The 23,303-nt window shown below is 35.9% G+C and overlaps 1 protein-coding gene across 3 annotated transcripts in view; it reads right to left on the bottom strand.

Moving 5' to 3' along the window:
* UGGT1 (UDP-glucose glycoprotein glucosyltransferase 1) overlaps nucleotides 1–23,303 on the bottom strand; it is a 120,805-nt gene that overhangs the window by 87,505 nt on the left and 9,997 nt on the right. For all 3 annotated transcript variants that reach the window (XM_070463940.1, XM_070463941.1, XM_070463942.1), the window contains exons 4-14: nucleotides 21,052–21,182; nucleotides 17,036–17,148; nucleotides 15,237–15,411; nucleotides 13,795–13,891; nucleotides 12,854–12,932; nucleotides 10,770–10,870; nucleotides 9,996–10,095; nucleotides 8,636–8,696; nucleotides 4,343–4,434; nucleotides 3,013–3,163; nucleotides 545–664 (exon numbers count right to left, since the gene is read on the bottom strand). In XM_070463940.1, coding sequence (XP_070320041.1) covers nucleotides 545–664; nucleotides 3,013–3,163; nucleotides 4,343–4,434; nucleotides 8,636–8,696; nucleotides 9,996–10,095; nucleotides 10,770–10,870; nucleotides 12,854–12,932; nucleotides 13,795–13,891; nucleotides 15,237–15,411; nucleotides 17,036–17,148; nucleotides 21,052–21,182 — 1,220 coding nt within the window. The remainder of the gene's footprint in view (nucleotides 1–544; nucleotides 665–3,012; nucleotides 3,164–4,342; nucleotides 4,435–8,635; nucleotides 8,697–9,995; nucleotides 10,096–10,769; nucleotides 10,871–12,853; nucleotides 12,933–13,794; nucleotides 13,892–15,236; nucleotides 15,412–17,035; nucleotides 17,149–21,051; nucleotides 21,183–23,303) is intronic.

Genomic DNA, 23,303 nt, shown 5'->3' with positions numbered 1-23,303 from the left:
ATAGTTTCCCTGAAAAGTTCTGAGGAAGCCAACCTCGGCCCTCACCTGCCCAGTCTCTTCAGGAGCTGCATGAGGGAAGAGAAAGACATGAGATGGGGGAAGAGGGCCAACTAAGAACCTCTATCTCTCTAAAGCAGTGGAATAAGGATAAAAAGTAGGAGCTGGCAAAGATTTGTTTAAGAGAATGAACTATCAAATTTTAGGGATTAAGTTATTTAAGAAAAATGTTAGATATATTTATCTTCTGAGTGAAAAAGGAAAACTATCTTAAAACTCAAGACAATCTAAACCTTCAACTTAAAGATGAGGAGCATCCCTTATATGCAGACATTTCACAGCCCTACAGTCAATGAATACATTTCCAAACCCTTTCCATTTGAACATAGAGCTAGAAAGAGAGCATATTTAGTGGTGGTAGTGGGGGGCAGGAGCGAGGCAGAGAAGCAACTAGTTAAGGAGAGAAGTGAACATTGTAGATATGATAGAAAAGGAAGAAGGCAAGGGAGAAATAAAGATCATGGTCCAGCAAAGAAGTTTCACTTACCATGTTGTGCAAGTTCTTCCTGATCTGTCGGATTACACCAGGAAAGGTGGGGCGAAGCAATTCTTGTAGACTAGAAGGCCATGAATTGTATCTGCTATCAACTTCCAGGTTGTTGATCCACTACAAAAAAAAGAACACACATGGCATATATACTTTAGTTACCACCAGTGAAATTTTCAAAAATAACAGTAAGACTTTATTTCAAGAATAATCACGTAGGAAAAGGCCATTTTCAAAAATGTAAAGATCAAGTAGAAAATGAATGACTCGGACTTCCCTGTGGTCCAGCGGTAATGTCCCCAATGCAGAGAGCACAGGTTCACTCTGTAGTCCAGGAAGATCCCACATGCTGTGAGCCAACTAAGCCTATGTGCCACGACTGCTGAAGCCCACGTGCGCAGAGCCTGTGCCCCACAACAAGAGAAGCCACTGCAAGGAGACACCCTCACACGGCAACCAGGAAGCAGCCCTGCTCTCGGCAGCTAGAGAAAGGCCACATACAGCAATGCATACAAAATGCATACAGCAATGTATTTTAAGTGACTAAAATACAAGCCACAGAATACAAGGAGGTATGTGCAACTTACGAAATCAATAAAGGACTAGTGTCAAGATCATCTACAGAAATCTAACAAATCAATTTAAAAAGGCAAGAAACGTATGAGAAATAGAAATGAGTCTAAAATATGAATAAGGAATTTATAGAGGAAATTTAAATACACGATTAACACAAGGAAAGATACACATCTTCACTAGTAATCCAAGAAATATAAACTAATAAGCACAATGTAATTTCACTCATATTGTCAATATCCAAGAATAGGCAAAAATATAGAACAATGGGCATTTTCATTCAATTCTGAAGTCTGTAACAGTCACTTTAGAGAAAATGACCTAATAAAGATGAAACTTTTGTTACTATCCTACCACTAAGTACCGCAGCTCTAGGTATCTATCCCACAAGGCTACCCATGGACTCTAGAGTCCATGGGGTCACAAGAAGTTGGACATGACTGAGCAACTTTCACTTCACTTCAAAGATGAAACTTTTGCTATTATCCAAGTACTGCAGCTCTAGGTATCTATCCCAAATATTAAATTCTAAAATGTACAAAGAGAGGTACAAAAGGGCCATAACAATACTGCTCAAAACAGTAAAAAATTAGAAACAACTAAACATTCATCAAAAATGAATGAATTAAATGGTCATAATATCTGTACAAAAGAGCAGGGTGGGAAAGTATGTGAATAATACTTTGTTCGTGTAAATAAAGAGTATTTCTGGAAGGATATACAATGAATTGATAAAGCCTGTTGCTTCTAGGAAGAAAAACTGGACATCTCAGTGAAGAGTTTTTTCAACACACACTCTTTTGTATGTCTTAAGTTCCACATTGTGAATTTATTAAAGATATTTTTTAAAAATATAAAAGATGATATGATAAACTAGACCTTTATGTATCAAGCAAATAAGTCTTGAAAAAATTGCTGAGTAACTCATTTTTTTTCTTAATTTGATGAAGGATACTGAGATATGGCATTTTTCAAAATTTTAAAAACATATGACAGGGAAGAAAATGATCAAATAAGTGACAGGAGGGATACATGCCCACTTCAAAAGATGAATTATCTGCAGGGAGGAGAGGGGTGGAACTAGTAAGAGATATAAAGAGGGCTTTGACCAAAACATTTTTTTCTTCCAAGAAAACATGAAATGATTAAACTAACATTTAGTAAGTATGGCAATGGGTCCTATATTGTTAATTATGTTAATATCTTTACTCTGTAATGAAAAAAATTCTACAGAAAAACAAATCACGTAACAGTATTCATCAACATAACAGTTATAACACCAAGTAAGAATTCAAGTAGAAAACATCTACATTCTGTGTTACTCCCCTTTCCAAAAAATTTCCCTAAACTACAAGCAGGACAGACATCAAGAAAAAGGGCCTGGAGAGCAAAGGTGCGGGTACGTCTCTACCGCTTGTGTCACTTTCACCACAGCTACCCGAGGCAGCTCTAATCTCTCTAGTCTCTTATATCTGAGGAGACAAAGGCCCAGAGACATCATACAGCAGATATTAATCTATATAAATCATTCAGTATTGAAGTCTTTTCTTAAAGAGGCTTGGGAGCTAAAATAATATTTTTAAACAAAATCACACAAGACCAGCATGCAACTAAAAAAATAAACACTTTCCCAAGAGATGCTCAGCTGATTCCTAAGGAGATATAAAATTCGAAAAATCACGGTCTTAACCACATTAAACCAGATGACTCAACTTTCTGGAGCATTTAAGAGCCTACTTTATTATATACACATATGCCATATAAGCAGTTGTTGCAAATCTCTGATGCCAATGAAAGAGATGACAGGAATAACTTATCTTTCATAGAAGACAGATGCAAAATCCATAATAAAATAATTGGCCAAATCACCCCCTGAACACTCACGGAATACCTACCGAAATAGCAGGGCTCCTGATGTCCACAGCATAGTCAGCCTCAGAGGGCTGTATATTCAGTTTCAAGACATTATGCAGAGAAAGGCCTTCTATTCCCAGTCTATGTAGACCCTCCATCACTCGAGCTTCATTCCTCAATATGTCAAACAGACTGGGGGAAAAAAACAGTATTTTGGAAAAAGGGCTCTAAAAAAAGATTCTCACCATGAAAAAATTGATCAGTTCAAACTCAATGCCCCATCACACTAGTTCAGAAATCAAAAGAGGAGGTTCTTCCCTTGCTTCATTTTGTCCAAATATGCAGAACAAAGTGGGTAAGACTTGCTTCTTGGTTGATACTTATTTATACTTATCATTGTATATATTGTGTAGAGATTAACTACACACACACAATTTGAGGATGAAATAATCCTAAATCTGGATTTTACACTGTATGTTTTTAAAAACACTAAAGTAATCTCCCTGTGATATTTCTTATAACTGTACATGAATCTACAACTATCTGAAAATAATTTAGTAGCACCAAAAAATATACTAAATAACATATGTTTCAATATCAATATCAATTCCCACAAGGCCCACATACATAAGATCATAGAAAAAGGTCTGGAGGAATTCACACCCAACTTAAAAGGTTTGCAGGGTAAGGAAGATTAAATAAGATGAAATGAAATGAAGACTTTACTGTTTAGTTCCTTTATCTCTGCATTATTGAAAAGTGTTTACAAAAAGCTAGTACACAGTTTGTAATAGTATGGAAAATTAAAGTTTTTTTAAATATGAAATAAAAACAAGGGCAGTCTTTTAATGTGTTCTTTACCAATTTTTTTACTAGATCTGAAAGCACATAAAAGTTTGATTAAATTAACGTGAAAAGTATCTTACTGTAGAAACTGCTTCTTCTGAAGCATTAACCAACCATAGCTTTTGTTTTCACTATTATAAAACCTTAGTGTCAACTATGCCACTTTTAACTTCAAAGATAAAATCAGAATTCCACTTGTCTTCCACACCCACCCACCCCAAAATTCATGGGGACAATTTAGAGAAATTTAATCCTAAACCACATTTTAACAAAAAGATAGCTATTCAAATAATAGACACTTAGACCTTAAATGTCCAAGGTATCAGATGTACATTATGATTAAAAAATGGCCAAGTATCATTCGGCCCATCCCAGCCAGAATATGGACTACCTAAATGCATTCACTAGGCTGATACGTCATCAGGTTTTGCAACATGTCACATCAAGGAGGGACAACAGTCTGGACATATCATAAGCAGCCACACATTATTAAAACTTTTCAGAGTGAAAAATATTTATCCATACCTGAATATATCTTGTGTCTCTAAATCAATATGAAGTCCATTGATGAATAGTGCTGAATCTCCAGGCTGTAATCCTAAAGTTCCCTTGAAATACTGAAATATTAAAAATTTATTAAGGAGTAGGAAGAGAATGTTTAACAAAAATTTCCACATTTCTGGCTTTATGTACAAATATTGACAATGATTATTACACTGTTTCCTACAATGGTGGGATAGGGAGGGTATTCAATAAGCCAAGTGCTGAGATTTACTTTTCTGCTACCCTTGCCTGTCTGTGATGCTAGTCAAGGTTGAGCCAGCAGTCACTAACAGCTGGCCTTCTGGATGAAGTCCAGGGATCTGATCCAAAAGGGTTTCAAAACCCTTTAAGGGAGGTATCTCCCTTAAACCTCCAAACTAAGGCATACCAAGATACTAAGTCGCTGAGCTAAGGGCAGCACCTATATGCACCCAAGCTCTCTAAGGCCTGGCCTTTAGGGGGCCCTCCAACTGATGCTCACAGTCATGGTGGAATACACATGACTGCACAGCCCCTGCAGCCTTCAGAACTGCCTAACCCATTGGAAACACTGCTTTGATACCATATCATAGCTTCTATTGACTTCTCTCCTTTCCATTCAATTCTTTCTCTCCAAGAAAACTGGAACAGTTAATCATATATTCGACACCACACAGTAGAGAAGAAAAGAAACAAATCAGATACTAGGGACAGAACTTGGATCCCTTAAGCTCTCCCAGGGCTGGGGGTGAACAGCAGGGACCACTGGGCTCCCTTCATGACCCCGCAGTCAGTGGACCAAGAGAAATTAACTCTAAGATCTAGCACTGTGTGGGAAAAACACAAGAGAAAACAATGCAGAAGCCACAGCTTTTGCTTCTTTGCCCTGAGAAGATAAATGATAAGCAAGAGAAGGGTAGATAATAGAAAACTGCATCAACAAGAATCAGAAATTTTCACATGGGAAAGAAAAATTCCACGTCTACTCACTCCCAGGCTGCAAACACAGCATCCTGTGACTGTGGGAAAGACTGACTGGGATCTATGAGAAATGAAACACAGCTGAGGGCAGGGATCCCATGCTGAAAACAGGGGACCGAGTGGAAGTTATCAAATGCTCTGCTCTATTGGACTTCAACAACTCTGCCAGGCAGAAGATGAGAAGATCCTTTTCTGGAGACTACACAGCTTAAGATGAATAGTTTAAAGATCTGTCACTGGAGTGCCCTAAGAAATGACCATATCACCTTAGCCTACAGTCACAGAGCTGCATTCTTAGGGATTTCAATCAGATTTTTATTGCCTTGCTCTCCAATATGAGCAGTTAGTGAGAGATCACCAGATGTCTCAGGAAAGCCTCCAACATTTAAGACAAGAGACCAAAACAAAAAGGCAACTTAAAAGGAAACAGACTATGAAAAGAGAAGAAAGCACACACATGAACCATTGATATCTTCAGAAAAGTAACACCATAAAAAGAAGAATCCAATAACAATAACCCTTGCAAATTAAAAATTTGACAACTAAAGAAAAGAATCTCAACAAATGGCCTGAAAATCCATCCAAGAAAGTTTAAAAATAAAAGACAAAAGAACTAGAAAACAAGAAATAAAAGATTTTTAATTAGGTCAAACAACTCAAGAAGGTATAACATCTTAAGAGTAAACAGGAATTCTAGAAAAACAAAAAAGAGAAACCAAAAAGACAAAATGCAAAGAAATAAGTCCAGAAAATTTCCCAAAACTAAAAGAAATGATTTTCCAGATTTAAAAGGTCCACAAACCACTAAAAAGTACAAAGACTTTTTTAAAAGGCATTGTTGTCGTTCAGTCGCTAATTCGTGTCCAACTCTTTGCACCTCCATGGACTGCAGCATATTAGGCTCCTCCATCCTCTACTATTTCACAGAGTTTGGTCAGAATAATGTTCATTGAGTCAGTGATGTCATCTAACCATCTCATCCTCTGCTGCCCTCTTCTCCTTTTTTGCCTTCAATCTTTCCCAGCATCAGGGTCTTTTCCAATGTTCTTCACATTAGGGGGCCAAAGTACTGGAGCTTCAACTTTAGCATCAGTCCTTCCAATGAATATTCAAGGTTAATTTCCTTTAGGATTGACTGGTTTGATCTCCTTGCTGTCCAAGGGACTCTCAAGAGTCTTCTCCAGCACCACAGTTCAAAAGCATCAATTCTTCAGCACTCAGCCTTCTTTATGGTCCAACTCTCACATCTGTACATGACTACTGGAAAAACCATAGCTTTGACTATACAGACCTTTGTTGGCAAAGTGATGTCTCTGCTTTTTAATATGCTGTCTAGGTTTGTCATAGCTTTCCTTCCAAGGAATAAGCATCTTTTAATTTCATGGCTGCAGTCACCATCCACAGTGATTTTGGAGCCCAAGAAAATAAAGTCTGTCACTGTTCCACTTTTTCCCCTTCTATTTGCCATGAAGTGATGGGACTGGATGCCATGATCTTAGATTTTTGAATGTTGAGTTTCAAGCCAGCTTTTTCACTCTCCTCTTTCACCCTTATCAAAGGGCTCTTTAGTTTCTCTTCACTTTCTGCCATTAGAGTGGTATCATCTGCCTATCTGAGGTTGTTGATATTTCTCCCAGTAATCTTAACTCCCAGCTTGTGCTTCATCCAGCCCAGCACTTCCCATGATGTACTCTGCAAACAATTTAAACAAGCAGGATGACAATATGTACTCCTTTCCCAATTTTGAACCAGTCAGTTGTTCCATGTCTGGTTCTGTTGCTTCTTGACCTGCATACAGGTTTCTCAGGAGACAGGTAAGGTGATCTGGTATTCTCATCTCATCTAAGAATTTTCCACAGTTTTTTTGTGACCTACACAAAGGCTTTAACACAGCCAATGAAGCAGATGTTTTTCTGGAATTCCCCTGCTTTCTCCATGATCAAACAATGTTAGCAGATTGATCTCCTGTTCCTCTGCCTTTTCTAAACCCAGCTTGTACATCTGGAAAGTTCTCAATTCACATACTGCTGAAGCCTAGCTTGAAGGATTTTGATCATAACCTTGCTAGCATGTGAAATGAGTGCAATTTTACAGCAGCTTAAACATTCTTTGGCATTGCCCTTCTTGGCATTATCACTGTGAAATTTCAGATTACTAGGGTCAAAGAAAAAATCCTATGATTCAAAAAAAAAAAAAAAAAAAGCCCAGTATACAAAGGCTTCAGACTTCTCAAAAGCCATAATGGAAACCAAAATTCCAAGGAGCAATGCCTTCAAACTTCTAAATAACTTCCAACCTAGAATTCTATACCCAGCCAAGCTACTGATAAAAAACAGAAACAGAAGGGACTTCCCTGACGGTCCAGTGGTTAAGACTCTGCCCTTTCGTTGCAGGAGGCGTGGGTTTGATCCCTTGTCAGGGTACTGAGATCCATGCAACATAGCATGGTCACAAAAAAAAAAAATGGAAAACTGATTTCTTAGAATTTACCTCACACACAACCCTTCTCATGAAGAATGATTTGCTGCACCAAAATAAGGGAGTAAACCAAAATCAAAGAAGACATGGAATCCAAGAGATAGGAGATCCAACAAAAGAGGTTAAAGGAAGGTCTCAAGGTAACTGTTATGTACTAGACATAAAGAGAGGATGGCATGGCAACCCACTCCAGCATTCTTGCTTGAAGAATCCCCAAGGAGAGAGGAGCCTGGTGGGCTACAATCAATGGGGATGCAAAGAATCAAACATTACTGAGCGACTAATCACAGCACAACACTAGACACAAAGAACAACCAGTCCACAGTAAAGCAGATCAAAAATTGATATAATCATGACAAAACTACAGGGATAATAGAGAGACAGGGACAGTGCCAGTATGAAGTACTGGTAGACAGTGGGAGGAGAGGGACTGCAGTGAAAGAAAGTTAAACCTCACCATTGTAACAGAAGCCAATATATGAGACTGGAAAATGAGAAAGTACCAATATAAGCTTGCTAGGATCTGGAGATAAATATCAAAAGAAATCAGGAGTTGAAAGCAAATGCTTCTGGGAAGGGGGATACACAGAGAGTAGGACATATTAGGGGTGGATATTATTTTTCTAAAGAAACTGATAACATTATTTGAAGCTTTGATTTATATTCATATTCAACTGTGATTAAAAACAGAAAGTATAAAAAAGATTCCAGAAATGAATCAAAATACCATCATCTTTAATAAAAGAAGAGTAAAACCATTAAATGTCACTGATTTAACTCACATTTGTGCATCTTTAAGATATAATACAAAATAGAAAGGCTACTATTGGTTAGTACCTTCTGATTCTCTTCCACTTCAGCTCTAAGTTCTGAACTCACAGCTGTTTTTGTTATTGCTCTAAGGAAAGAAAAACATTATCAGTGATTGGTTTAGTATTTACCTTCTGAGCCACCAGGAAAGCTCAGTATTTGATATACATGACTTCAATTTCGCTATATGAAACAATACACTGTTCAATAAATTACAAAAAAAACTAAATGGAAAAAACTCTAAACCTTTACAATTGATAAAATAAATTTCTCTTCTCAGATGTGTATATTGTTCATTATCACAAGATATAAAACCAAGGAAAAATAATAATAATAGCTGATTTTAATCCAAGTGCAGTTATTTCCAGGAACTTAGTTAAATATACGCAACTCTATTCCTATACATCATCTCTACAGCTCATAGAATAAAAGGAAAATGTTAAATAAGTTAAGGCTACAGACTGCTCAACCTTTTTAAGCATATGTATGTCTTCAACAGGGCTTCCCAGGTGGCTGCTAGTAGTAAAGAACCCACCTGCCAATACAGGAGACATAAGAGATACAGGTTTGATCCCCTGGAGGAGGGCATAGCAACCCACTCCAGTATTCTTGCCTGGAGAATCCCCATGGACAGAGAAGCCTGGTGGGCTATAGTCCACAGGGTCACAAAGAATCAGACACAACTGAAGCAACTTCACACGCACATGTCAACAGCACACATGACTAAATAAGGATGTACTACATGATTTTTAAGTCCTGTCTAAGTGTTTTCCAAGACTAACCAAGTGAACAAACTTATTTACAAAAGCATCTCAGTTAAAACACCTCATTCAATTACTCAAGTAAAGGACTGACAATCATTTAAGTTTCTGAAAATGTGGCTTTTAAAACAAGTTTGCCTCATATTTATGAGAAGTAGAAGACCTTTATACAACTGAAAGCAATGCAGAAAAACTGCATTCAAAACCTTAATCAGTCACTATGAATAAGTCAGCCTCTATAATTCATTTCCTTCATCAAGATTGATTAAGATGATATATATGAAATTGTTTAGGAAGAAAAGCACTAGAGTCCACACCTGACCCTAGATTAGTTACGTCTGCATATATTAAATTCTGTTAACTCATCTAATCCTGAAAGGCAGGTACTGTTATTTCTGTTTTACTGCTGAAGAACGTGATTATTTGCAGTTACTCTCTTCAACCACACAATGCAGGGGTGCCTTCTTAAAAAGATGGTACCATTAGTATTACAGTACTGGTAGCAACAGAACTTTAATTTTCTAAGCATTTTCATATTTTAGTTTCTTCAACATGGCATAAACATGGACATAATTAGACATATATTAAAAAGAAGACTGTCTCAAAACTTTATTACTCTATGTTACCTGGCTTTGGTAGGAAAATTTTGACTGAGATCCTTCATAATTACGAGAGCTAACTCAATAGGTGCAGCCAAGATTCGTGCAGCAGTCTGAAAACTTAGATCTGCAACAACGTCAAACAGAAGTTGAAGTGTATTAATCAAACACAATGAGAAATAGGAAAAATATTTATTTCCAATTATTTTCTTGGTAATTAAGAATGCCTTAGAATGCCACAATTTCAGAGCACATCCAGGTTTTACACAGTTCACAGGCCCCTGGAGTGTTTACTGTAGCTGTTCCTTGATCTGCCTGCATAAACACTAGGGTACACACCAACACATTTAGCACAGGATTAATCCATCCCAAATCCTTTTCCTTCTTCTGAATTTACAACATATCACAAAGTATAGCAAAAGATTTTAGTAAATTATCTTGGGAAAAAAACTTTGATATATAGTTCTTTGGACCAAAAGAGCACAGCCTGCCATACTGAGATGCCTTTAGCATCCAGCTGTTTAATAAATGTACACATATAGAAACACAAAGACTCTGACAAGCTTGTTTCTAGTTTTACAAACTAACACATTTGGTCAAAGAGAGAAAGATCTGGTACTCGTCTATAAATATATATTATTCTGCTAAGTGTTATCTGTCTACAAAAGAACTTCCTTCCATTTCTGATAAATCATAGTAAATCACACGACCCTTAAAATCTGTGAATAAATACAAACAAATACAAATTCTAACTTTTCTAACACTGTAAAATTTAGAACAATTCTTCTACATTTTTATTACCTTGCAACTGCCAGACTTTTAAAGGTGCCATTTCATTGGTGCTCTCAACGAGATGCTTCCTGAGTTCTTTCAACTGTCCCTTCAGGTCAGGATGCAGGTCTCTGAAAGAAACACAAAATCAATTCCTTTCATGTGTCTTTTCTTTCCCAAAGCATTTAGAAGTTGACCTCAAATTTATCTTCACGACTTTTCCCTCTACATAATAAAAAAAAAATCCTACAATATAGGAAAAATATTAAAGTATAACTACTTTTCTTAAAAAAATTAATAAGTTCATTTAAAAACTAACACAGGTAAAAAAAAACACAGATTTTAAAAATGCATCACTACGAAAGTGATTCTGTCTTTGAGGGGAAGGAGAGGAGTGGGGCTGAGAGTACGGAACAGAGAGGACCTCAACTCTATTCACTGTGTTTTACTCAACTTGTTTCTTCTTTTTCTTTAAGGAAAAGAAGACATTATGTTGAAGGGAAAAAAACTCAATTCACAGTTTTTTTCATACAGAAAAGCAAGTATGATAGCAACAATCAATTCTGAGCGGTGAGTATGTGGGTATACTATTCTCCTTTCCTGAATCTTTTTAATTTCTCAAAATAAAACTGGAAATACCTTGCTGCCAGTCCCAAAATGAATTTCTTTCAATACCTGCCCATAAATCCTTTACTCACATGAATATAATTCAAGCTAGCCAAAATAACTGGATTTTGCTTAGTTTTATCTCAAAATACAGTGTCTTCTATTTAAAGTTAGTAAAACAAATTTTCAGAGGCAGAGATATATCATTTAGATCAGAAAAACAGATGGAGTAGACTAATTGTTTTTAAATATTATAACTCAAAATTTCTTAAATACAACATGCCAAAAGTAAAACATTTACTCAGAACACTCACCATCCAATCAATCCATTTGAGTTACTACAAACGTTTCTTCATGATAAAAGTATGTTAAAATAGCCAATTACTTTAAAAAGCTAAATAACTACTCTGAATGTCCATAAAAGAAAATGTCTTCAATATTCTACACAACATCTTTGTGCTGTAAATACATGAAATCATAATGCTATCCAAAAAACAAACATAAAACGTGAATATGAAAAGGAACTATGGAAATCTGGATGCAATAAAAATGGAACCTGACTGCATACTAATGAGGCCATAATTGGTGTTCAACACAAAGAAACGTACATATGCACAGGACAAACTCAGTATATGCAGTCACTCTACATGAAATCATCTCTGCTAAACTTCAGTTACATCATTTTACTCAACCAAATGTTAAAGCTAAAGTATATGAAACTACACCTACATATACTAATTTTATTTTTTTAAAAAGCACACTATAGATGTCCTAATTAAGATTTCCCTCAGCCCTGAGCAGAATTCAGGGTTCAGAACAATGAGAAGTCATATCAGAAATAGCTGCAACATTTAAAATAAAAGCTAAGATTTTTCAGGTAAAAAATTCTAAGATGCTTTCATAAAACAGTTAATGAAATTTTCTTCAAAAAGCCATTTTCTATCTTCTTTCATATAAAGCAAACTGCAACAAAATGTATTTCAATGAACATATAAAATCTTCCATACCTATTATAATTCTTTGGCAATTTTTCAAACTATGCTGAGCATAAGTAAATAGTTGTAAACACAACATTGTAAATCAACTATACTTCAATAATTTTTTTTTAAGAGACAAAAACAAGCAAAGAAAAATAGCTATAACCTCTTTAAGTTAAAATACACTTGATTTTCTCAGGAAAAGATTACATAAAATTATTAGATTTCTCCTACTACGTGAATCAAAAAGTGGAATGTAACTTTAATGCCACCAACTACAAGTTCCAAAAAGGGAAATCAACTTAAGCCATAAGCAGGCAGTCATAGTATCATGTAAGAATAATGTGCTTCAGAATTACTAAAAATCATAAACATACTAGAAACTAAATGGTCATCTTCTCATATCAGATTACATATGTAAAGTACTCTTGAGAAACAAGAGATAGAGTAATGAGAAAGATGATACTTACAATGCTAAGAAGCCTAGAGAGTTAAAGAGAGAAAAACCCTCTCTCAAAAGAATATACATACCTTAACTTTCCAAAGAGAAATCCCTGAACTTCATCAATAGGATCACTTTCACCAATCACTGTGGTGTTAACTTCAGTTCCTACAAAAGCACAGAAATTACATGTCTAATCATTCAGAATATAAAAATATTAACTTTATAAAATTTGAAAAATATAAGAAAACATTTTAAAATACCTGAAACTATAATAACATTTATAAATGTGTTTTTGATAATCCTGTGTTCCTGGATAAAGTAAGAATGTATTTTTCCTTGAACTTTGGAAATTTTTAATTTAAATTTATTCAAAATTAAGAATAACAGATATTTCAATATCAAAATTCTGAGGAATTTGTAACTAGGCAACTTAATACTAGATATAATTATTGAGAACAAAATGAAGTACTCAGCTACCTCCCATGTACCAAAATCAACCATTTTTACCTTTAAAATGAAGCAAAAGACTTTATAAAAAGAGTACACATAAATCTTGTTGAAATTCAAAACCCTAGCATATTACAAGAAGAAGTATCCATAATAAACTGTTCCAAGTCAGAAAATGACAACAACAACAAAAAAATTAAACTGTTAATTATATAATAGTTTAAGATTTCATATTGGATCACACGTTAATTACTGTTTGTGAGCTACTTATTATCAATAACAGTAGCTACTATTTACTGAACTTTATTGTACAAAAAACTTTGTAAAATTTTTTTACCTATACATCTTATTTTCTCCTCACAAATACTTTAAGAGGCATGTATCATTAACCACGTTCTATAGAGTAAAACATTAGGAATTTGTCACCCTACAGAATTTGTCACCCAGCTCAAATATAACAGAACCAAGATTCAAACACAGCTTCATCATTCTCCTCAATATATTCTTTTTCATTAAAGAAAAAAATGCCCCTTTAACTTGTATCTAAAGAAAACGCATTGGTCTTAATTTACAAATTCACCTTTCACCTGAGTATCATCCTTGGCCTTGTACTCAGTGCTCTTAATGGCCAACTCCACACCATAGCCAGAGAGGTAAACAGGTTCCTTCCTGGAATTCTGCAGACAGAGCAAGCATTCCATCACCACCGAGCTCCCACGCCATCACTACCACCTAGCTCTTAATGCACCATGGCATACAGAGTGCAACCACATTTATGTCATGTAGTCATCACCTAGGATTATGCTCTCAGGATATGCTTGAACTTCCATGGGAATCCTTAGATTGTGGATCCTGCCACAAGTGTGAGAACTGGGATTCCAAGGTAGAAACAAAACTGGATGAAGGCATAGTGGAAAGTATAATGGTCACCAAACCATATGAAGAAATGGAGAAAATAAAAAAGAAGTTCTGGACCTACACAGGGTTGAAAACTGGTTAGGTTTCAAACCTTGAAGTGCTTTGTTGAGATCAAGTGTGTAAATGTGTGTGTTTGTGTGTGTACATTTTTTTACTGAATTTAAATGTCTTCAGATAGGGTTTGGGCTAACCAAATGTCACAGGCTTACCATCATCCTGAATGAGGATGGCCTGCCTTTTAATACCAGCAATAGAGCATAGCGGGGCAGGGTCAAAAACTGGATACTGACAAATCTGGTTCTGCTCATGTAAGTTTTCCTTATTCCACAGGGACTTAACACTCAGTATTTACTGAGCTCAATAAGACAAAGAGACTTTAAAGGCTAATGATCTTTACATATAAATATTTTAAATGCTAAATGCTACCCAAAGTTTGAAAACCTTAATTTCAAACCAATTCTGCTAGATTTTATCTCTTTAGACATTCTCCTCCTTCTATCAAATCAAAAATTCCAAAAAGGAGGGGAAAAAAAGGGTTTAGAAAGGAACTGGATTCAAGAATCAGTTTCATAGTATGATGCCCATATTAAATCTGGATGAAATTAAATGTAATTTACATAGTTCATTTTGAAATAGAACGTAACTTTTATATTGGTGTTGTTTAACTGCTAAGCCATGTCTGACTCTTTGTGACCCTGTGGACTGTAGCCCACCAGGCTCCTCTGTCCATGGGATTTCCCAGGCAAGAATACTGGAGTGGGTTGCCATTTCCTTCTCTGGGGGATCTTCCTGATCCAGGGATCAAACCTGCATCTCCTGCTTGGCAGGCGGATTCTTTACCACTGAGCCGCCTGGGAAGCTATTTTTAAAGCATAATTTTATTTAAAAATTTTAAAGCATAACTTTATACAGTCATTTTTTAAAGCATAATTGTTTATATTTCTTCAGTAAGGCAAGCAAAGTATAAATAACAGATTTGATGAAAGTACCACAGTTTCCAAAGAAGTAGTTCAAGTCATTTTATAAAGGGTGAAATTATTAGCTTAAGGGCTAAGGTTGTCTTGGGCAAATTAACATTTAAAACAGCAACAAGTCAATACTTACTGATACATAATGTCTGAATATGTAATTTATTTTGCCTGCATTGCTTTTTGAAACAAGTTGTCGGTGGAAATTATAAAACTCCTCAGAGCCAATCTCAGAGTAGAAAATAACCGCTGAGCTTTCAGGATTAGATGAGGGGTATCTGTGATCTCCTTTGAACAATAAAGGTTTTGGTCTGAAAATAAATATTAAAAGCTTAAGACTGTTAACTTTAAAAAAGTTTTTAAATGTTAAAAACAGTACAAAATGAAGCTACAGCAATGATAATTTAAGTAAAGATTATAAGCATCTTAATAGAAAATTGAGGATCACAATCTTAAATAGCTTTTATTAGTAAGAATACTGTCAGATATAAGTCTTATTGGTGCATAATTAAAAATAAAAAATGTAAATTATATAAATTATAAAATGTAGACTTTGACTAGAAATTGTTACCAATTCCTAAAGAAGAGGAGGGAGCCAGGAAACAAATACATATCCAGATCTCACAGTACTAAAACTTTAGTAAATTATTCTACTATATAAATAGAATTATCTTTTTATCTGAAAACCTAAGTGTGAGTAATGCAAAACAGCAGGAATGACTTTAAGCATGTAACTGCCCAATCACAGCATCTCCCTTCTCTATCATTTTTACCATTATGATCACCCTACTACTGGATCTAACATTTATTTAGGTTTTCGTCATATATTTTGAAACTCCCCCCCCTCAAGAAAACTCCTTTAAGAATGGCATCAAGGAATTAATAGATCATGATGCATAGACGTTATGACCTACCAATCCCTCTTAAGGAGGTACACCTACATGTACTAAGTGGAAGATGCCTCTTATAAAAATAAACCCACCTACCTGCATAAATTTATAACCACAGAAAAAAAGGATAAGAGGATATATGCCAATCCATTAAAAAGTTACCACATCCCAGAAGAGGAAACATTATCACTCTTTTCTTTATAAAGGTCTGCGTTATTGAAACAAAGACTTTTTCAACTCGTGTTCCCCAGTGAACAGCACTTTGCCATGCAGCCAGTTTCAAAAGCCCAGACCTCCCCACTGAGATGGCTGAAAGCTGCTCACTGTGTTTGTGATTATCACCCTGAGGGAAAAGCATGCATATCATTTGGTGGGCACAGGACAGATGCTGAGCAGGTAATCTCACTAAAGAAGAACTTCCTCACCTAAAACACCCTTGGCACTTCTGGCACAGAGCAACCTCAAAAGAGAGATCGCTGTTATCCTATTTACAAAAGTATGAGAGGATATAAAGAGGGGTTACTGCCCTAGCCAGATAGCAAGAAGTACCTATTATTTGTCCATCACAGGAAACCCACCTTTAAGTAAAAAAGTCAGCCTATTAATTACCAACATAATATTCAAATTAAGTTTGCAATTATCTTAAATAATCTCCTTTGTCTGAAAGTAATACTATCCTTAGAGATCATTACCATTAATATCATTACTCCAGGCACTGGTTTTAATACACAGAATATTCTTTACTAAGCTGATGAAAAAGCCTATGTAACATCTCTGATATAGTCATTAGTAAATAACAGTAAGTACTCTTATTATCTCTATTTTGAAACAAGATGAGGAAAGAAAGGTTATATAATTTGCTTAAGTAGGCAAAACTATTTTAAGTGATGTAGTTGGGATTTAAATCTAGTCAGTCTGGTTCCAGAATCCATATTCTAAACCACTATACTCATGAACTACAAAACCCAGAAGAAAAATCAGAAGGTGCATTTGATATAGAAGAAATCCCAATGAATGCATGACACTTAAATAAACACAAATGTACCTTTCAGAAGCTGTCAGTAGAAGAGTCTCAAGGGTATCAAAATCACAAGTCTTCTTTCCATGCACTGAAAAAAATGAATTACATCCTTCTGGTGGCGGTTCATCAGCTGCTATCTGTCATTTAAGATACAAGACATTTTTAAAAATAATTTCTAACCAAAGACAAGATAAAAAATGAATATTCCAAATAGGTAATAAAATGATAATAAAACATCAGTGAAAACAAAGGCAACATCTATTGAACATTTATTATGTGACAGGAATAAGAGTTTTATACTTCACTACTTTCCTTATTATACTAGTTCACCTAGCTCCTCCCAATATCACTCCATGAAGTAGGTGTTATTATTATTCTGAAAACAGAACTTTAAAATTCTATCTTAGAAGATATCAAAAGCTATCCAGGGAATACAATATGTACCTTGCAGAAAACTAAGCTTACAAATGTCAGTTGTAGGTGTCAAAGTGTAACAATGTAGTCTTAAGTATAATATGCGGATTAATGCAAAACCCTTCCCTGAAACAGGAAGACTGACACTGCATCTAAAAAACCAACAGAACTAAAAAAAAGAGTATAGATGGAAAGGTAAAATCACCCCAGGAGCACAGTAAGATATTTAAAAGAAAGGTTGAATGAGTTATGGGGTATGTTCAGAGTAAAATGTACTAACGCCCAGGCACAATAACACAAGTCCACCCCCACCTTTAACGAGAGGCACAGCGAGATGCACGAGTATAAAGAAATGGGGAAAAGAAAGGACATGATGACAAGCACTGCTATATGCACTGATGTCACTTATGTAATATATTCATATTGAATGTTCTTTTCTATGGCTGGAATACAAATAATTAAGAAAAGAGGAGGAGAAATGGAAAGCTTGCTGTGAAAAATTAACATTAAAACTTTTCATTACATTCTTTGTCTTTTTTAAAGTTATTACAAAACTTTCAAACTTCTATTTCTAAAAAGAAAGAATAGCACCATAAACTCCCATGTACCCATGATGAATATTTCAGTAATTATCAATTTATGGCCAAATCTTATTTTCTCCACTGTACTACCACACTTCATTGGATCATTTTGATATGCACTACAAATAACATTTCATTCATGTTTCAGTATCTCTCATTAAAACAAAAAAATTATTTATTTAGTTTTTTTTGGCCACGCCATGTGGCTTGCAGAATCTCAGTTCACTTAACAGAGATTAAACCTGGGCCATGGCAGTGAAAGCCCAAAAACCTAACCTCTAGACCATCAAGGAACTCCCAAAACACAGTTGTTGTTGTTTTTAATCATACCACCATTATCACTTTTAACAAGTAATACAGGGTTTCTCTGGTGGTCCAGTGGTTAAGAATCTGTCTTGCAATGCAAGGGACACCAGTTCAATCCCTGGTCCAGGAAATCCCACATGCCACGGAGCAACTAAGCCCAGGCACCACAACTACTCATGCAGTGCTCTAGAGCCCATGAGCCGCAACTGCTTTAGCCCACGCACCCTGGAGGCCATGCTCCACGAAAGAGGCCACTGCAGTGAGAAGCCCTTGCACTGCAACTAACAGCAGCCCCTGCTCGCCACCACTAGGGAAAGCCCGCATGCAGCGAAGAAGACCCACCACAGCCAAAAAATAAAAACAAGTAAACAAATAAAACCTCAAGCTTTAAAATAAACAACCAAAAAAAAGTCATACAGTTCTGTATTGACGGCCACTGGCAGCACAGTTTTTCAGTCTTCTCAAGTGCCCTCATTAGAGCAAAAATGAAAACAGAACCAATGGACCACATCTATGACAAAACCCAGGGGAAGGAACTCTCCATGATAGAAAATGCAGACAGACCTGCAGTTATCAGAGGTCATGGAAGCAGAGGGAAACTGCAGAGATACTAATGATTCTGAGAATAAGAAAACCCTGAAACAGCCAACAGGTTTTCACTGGCAAGTATGATGGACCAACTGGTTTTGTTCAGCCTAATACTAGGTAAGCACATGGCAGTCTGACCTCTGTGAACGTGGAACTCACAAGCTAGGACTCCCTTCCAGGGAAGGGCCCCATGCAAAGGAGAAACTTTTGAGGGCAGAATAATACTTGAGTAGGACAGAAATAAGAGACAATAAAAGAAAAAGTCCAAATAAAAGCTGAAGAAGGGAACAGAGTCTGGAAATTTCAAAAAGCAAGCTACCTTTTTTTAAAGTCATCATATTTTAACATAACATAAAATCAACAGGATAGGGAACCAGGGAAGTTAAACAAAACAAATTTCACATCAAATTAAGCAGAGAAAGTCTCAGTGTCAAATGCCATAAAAAGTTACTGTAAAAAAGAGGAGGGGGAAGAACAGTAACACTCTTAGTCTTACAAGAAAAATTTCTGCAATGATAATATACTGGGAATTCTATGGGAGTCCAGTGGTTAGGACTCAACACTTTCACTGTCAGGGCCCAGATACAATCCCTGGTTGGGGAACAAATATCCCCTGTAAGCCACCTGGTGTGGCCAAAAAAAAAAAAATGTATAGGGCAAACTGTGTAAGTTACTCAACAGAAAAGAAAGGGATGGAGGAAGAACCTATAAATTAAGAGACCACAATCCCCCCCAAAAAATTAATAAATTTGTAAAACAACTGAGAAAACTAAACTCTATTGTATGGAGAGGCACTCTTGGGCAATGAAATGATTTTTTTAAAAGAAAATGGCAAATGATTCCAAAAGAAGAAAGTGACTCCTTTTGAAGGGCAAAAGTCAGCTGTGGTGGGGACACAGCACATGAAGGGCTTCTATGGTGCCAAGCTAAGTTCAATTTCTTGACCTGGGTAAAAATCACAAAAGTGTTCACTTCATCATAATGCATCACACTACACATTTTTTGTGAGTTGCTGTCTATACCAGTTTCATTTCAGAATTAAAAAATGGTTTTAAAATTAGCATTTCTTTTATATCAAACATACAATCAGGGTACAAACAGCTTTGATTCTCTTGCTCCCTATTTTTTTACAAGTTTGTTCGACTCAAAATCCAGTAAGATCCACACATCACATTAAGGTGACACATTTTTAAGTTTCTATTGAAGTTCCTCCTTCCCTCTTTTCTTTTCCTTTTAATGTATTTATTGATAAAATCAGATCATTTTGCCATAAAGTCTCTCACATTCTAGCTTTTCCTGACTATAGCCGTGTAATATCTCTTCACATTTCCTATCTGCAGTTCTCCTGTGATCTACAGACTATGATGACCTTCGGGGTTAAATGGTTTAGCAAAACTGCATCTCTCTGTTCAGCTGTGCTATATAAATGAAGTCTGTAGTTTCAGGTTTTTTGCATAGGCATTTTTTTTTCCTTAAATGACAATAAGTGCAAATTCAGTTCAGTTCAATTCAGTTGCTCAGTTGTGTCCGACTCTTTGCAGCCCCATGAACCACAGCATGCCAGGCCTCCCTGTCCATCACCAACTCCCAGAGTCCACCCAAACCCATGTCCATCGAGTCAGTGATGCTATCCAACCATCTCATCCTCTGTCGTCCCCTTCTCCTCCTGCCCTCAATCTTTCCCAGCATCAGAGTCTTCCAATGAGTCAGCTCTTCGCATCAGGTGGCCAAAGTATTGGAGTTTCAGCTTCAACATCAGTCCTTCCAATGAACACCCAGGACTGATCTCCTTTAGGATGGACTGGTTGGATCTCCTTGCAGTCCAAGGGACTCTCAAGAGTTTTCTCCAACACCACAGTTCAAAAGCATCAATTCTTCAGCGTTCAGCTTTCTTTATAGTCCAACTCTCACATCCATACATGACCACTGGAAAAACCATAGCCTTGACTAGACGGACCTTTTTTATAATATGTTGTTTGAAGATTTAACATCATCAGTTTTGCTTATTATTTACAAACAAATCGTAAATCCTAGAACATTTCAGGTAGAAAAGGTATAGTACTGTAACATAATGACAGGACAACTGCAATATATCCAATCATGTTATACAACCCCTAAAAAAATACTGTCACATGGAAGCACTGAACTCACCTGCTGGAAGGCTTGTATTGTAGCTGAGTATGAGCGAAGAGACAGACAAAATTTCAACAAATTCTGCTGTAGTGGTGACAGAAACTGAAATGCAGCTTCCAATATTGCATGATAATAGGAATAATCAGTACCTGTCAGGAAGAATATTAACCAAAATAATTCTATATGACTACAGGTATCCAATAAGGTAGCTCACAAAGTATAAAGCTATGTGTTACAAAAGCATATGATTGCAAAACGTTACCACTATACTGTCTTGTAAAGTGAAAGTGTTAGTTGCTCAGTCCTGTCTGACTCTTTGCAACCCCATGGACTGTAATCCTTGAGGTTTCTCTATCCATGGAATTCCCCAGGCAAGAATACTGGAGTGGGTAATCATTCTCTTCTCCAGGGAATCTTTCCGACCCAGGGATCAAACTCGGGTCTACTACATTGCAAGAGAACTCTTTAACCTCCTGAGCCACCAGGGAAACAAGGCATACTGTCTCGAGCTGTTATCAAATGCTTAGAATTACTTAGAGTATACTGTGCAGTTGGATTCTTCTTCTCTTCGATCCTTTTTTCACTATTCCCTCTCCCTGGACTGAGATTTTCCCACTTACCTGGATGACTAACTCCCACCTTCTTCCTCAGGAAGAATTCAGTTTATGAGAGCACCTATTCCACGGAGGCATTCCCAGTCCCTACTCACACACGTCTATCAATCATGTTCCTCTCTTCTTTGTTCCCATATTTCTTTGGTTACTCTTTCACTTAGCATATTCTTCACTCATTTACTTAATCACTAACTACCCCCCCAATAGTCTTTGAGCCCCTGCACACAGAAACTATGATGTGTCTTTGTGTCCCCTGGCACATGTTATCTATTCAAATAACCCAACAAGACTGGGCAATGTAATAAGGAAGTACAAGATATTAAACGATGCTAATGAAACTATGGTTTGGAGTGAGGCATTAAAACAAACAATTGAAACAAATTATCTGGGGGAAAAATACATGTAGCAGTATAAAAAAAATCCCCAGGGTATATTAAATGAAAATCACAAGGTACAAAACAATATATTTAGTACACTACTTTTTCTTACTGTGAGAAAGAATAAGAAATAAGAATACATACTTATGTGTTGGATTGGCCAAAAAGGTTATTCAGGTTTTTCTGTAAAATAGTATGGAAAAACCTGAATGAATTTTTGGTCAACTCAATTGTTGTAAAAAAAAAAAGAAGATGAAGAACAAAAAAAATACTGAAGGCTAAACAAATTAATCTTAAATGGTTATAAAAAACCAAGAGAAACAGAAGGAACAAGATTTTTCTGTGTATAGCCTTTCATATAGCTTTGGTTTTTCCTCTAAAATTTTACTTTATAATGAAGTATAGTTGATTAACAATATTATGATAGTTTCAGGTATGTGAAGCTTTGACTTTTAAACTACTATTATCTATTTTTGAAAAATTTAAGAAAAATATTTAACATTTTAAAAAGCAAAATGTAAAAGGTTCTATATGACATTAGCACCTTCAAAGTAGAAAAAGAGATCAGAAAGAAATGTCTTTAAATGTTTTGTGAAGTCACTCAGTTGTGTCCAACTCTTTGCGACCCCATGGACTGTAGCCTACCAGGCTCCTCCATCCATGGGATTTTCCAAGCAAGAATACTGGAGTGGATTGCCATTTCCTTCTCCAGGAGATCTTCCCAACCCAGGGATTGAACCCAGGTCTTCTGCATTGTAGGCAGACACTTTACCATCCGAGCCACAAGGAAAGGTTGCCAGAATGTTAAAAGTGACTATCTTTGGGTAGTAGGACTATGAATGATATTTCAAATAAAGTATTTAATATACTTCTATGGTCACTTCCAAGAATTCATACTCTCCTAACTTCAAACAAAAACACACCAGCATTTATGGTGAAGAAATTTCATTTTAAATGTCACTTCAAATTTCACTATAAAACCCACTTTGATAAATTTATGAAACTGTAAACTAAAATGATTTTTTTGGTTACTTGAACAATTCGAGTTGACTCTAAATTATTTAACTAAAGCTTACAGATGCTTGTTCAAAACTTTTACATATTTAAACTGCAAAAAAAAGATTTAGACTTTACTTTTTAATGCTCTAATTTTTTAAATCATAAAGTTAAAAATCAATTCAAACATTAACAGTAGTCACATATTTATAATTTTTATACATTTTCACTTCAACAAGGACTTATGCCTGTCAATGCAATATTCAAGGTTTTAACTGCTCAT

The sequence above is a fragment of the Odocoileus virginianus genome, unplaced genomic scaffold (genome assembly GCF_023699985.2).
Source record: "Odocoileus virginianus isolate 20LAN1187 ecotype Illinois unplaced genomic scaffold, Ovbor_1.2 Unplaced_Contig_10, whole genome shotgun sequence".
Taxonomy (NCBI): Eukaryota; Metazoa; Chordata; class Mammalia; order Artiodactyla; family Cervidae; genus Odocoileus; species Odocoileus virginianus.
This window is presented reverse-complemented; position numbering and strand designations above follow the sequence as displayed.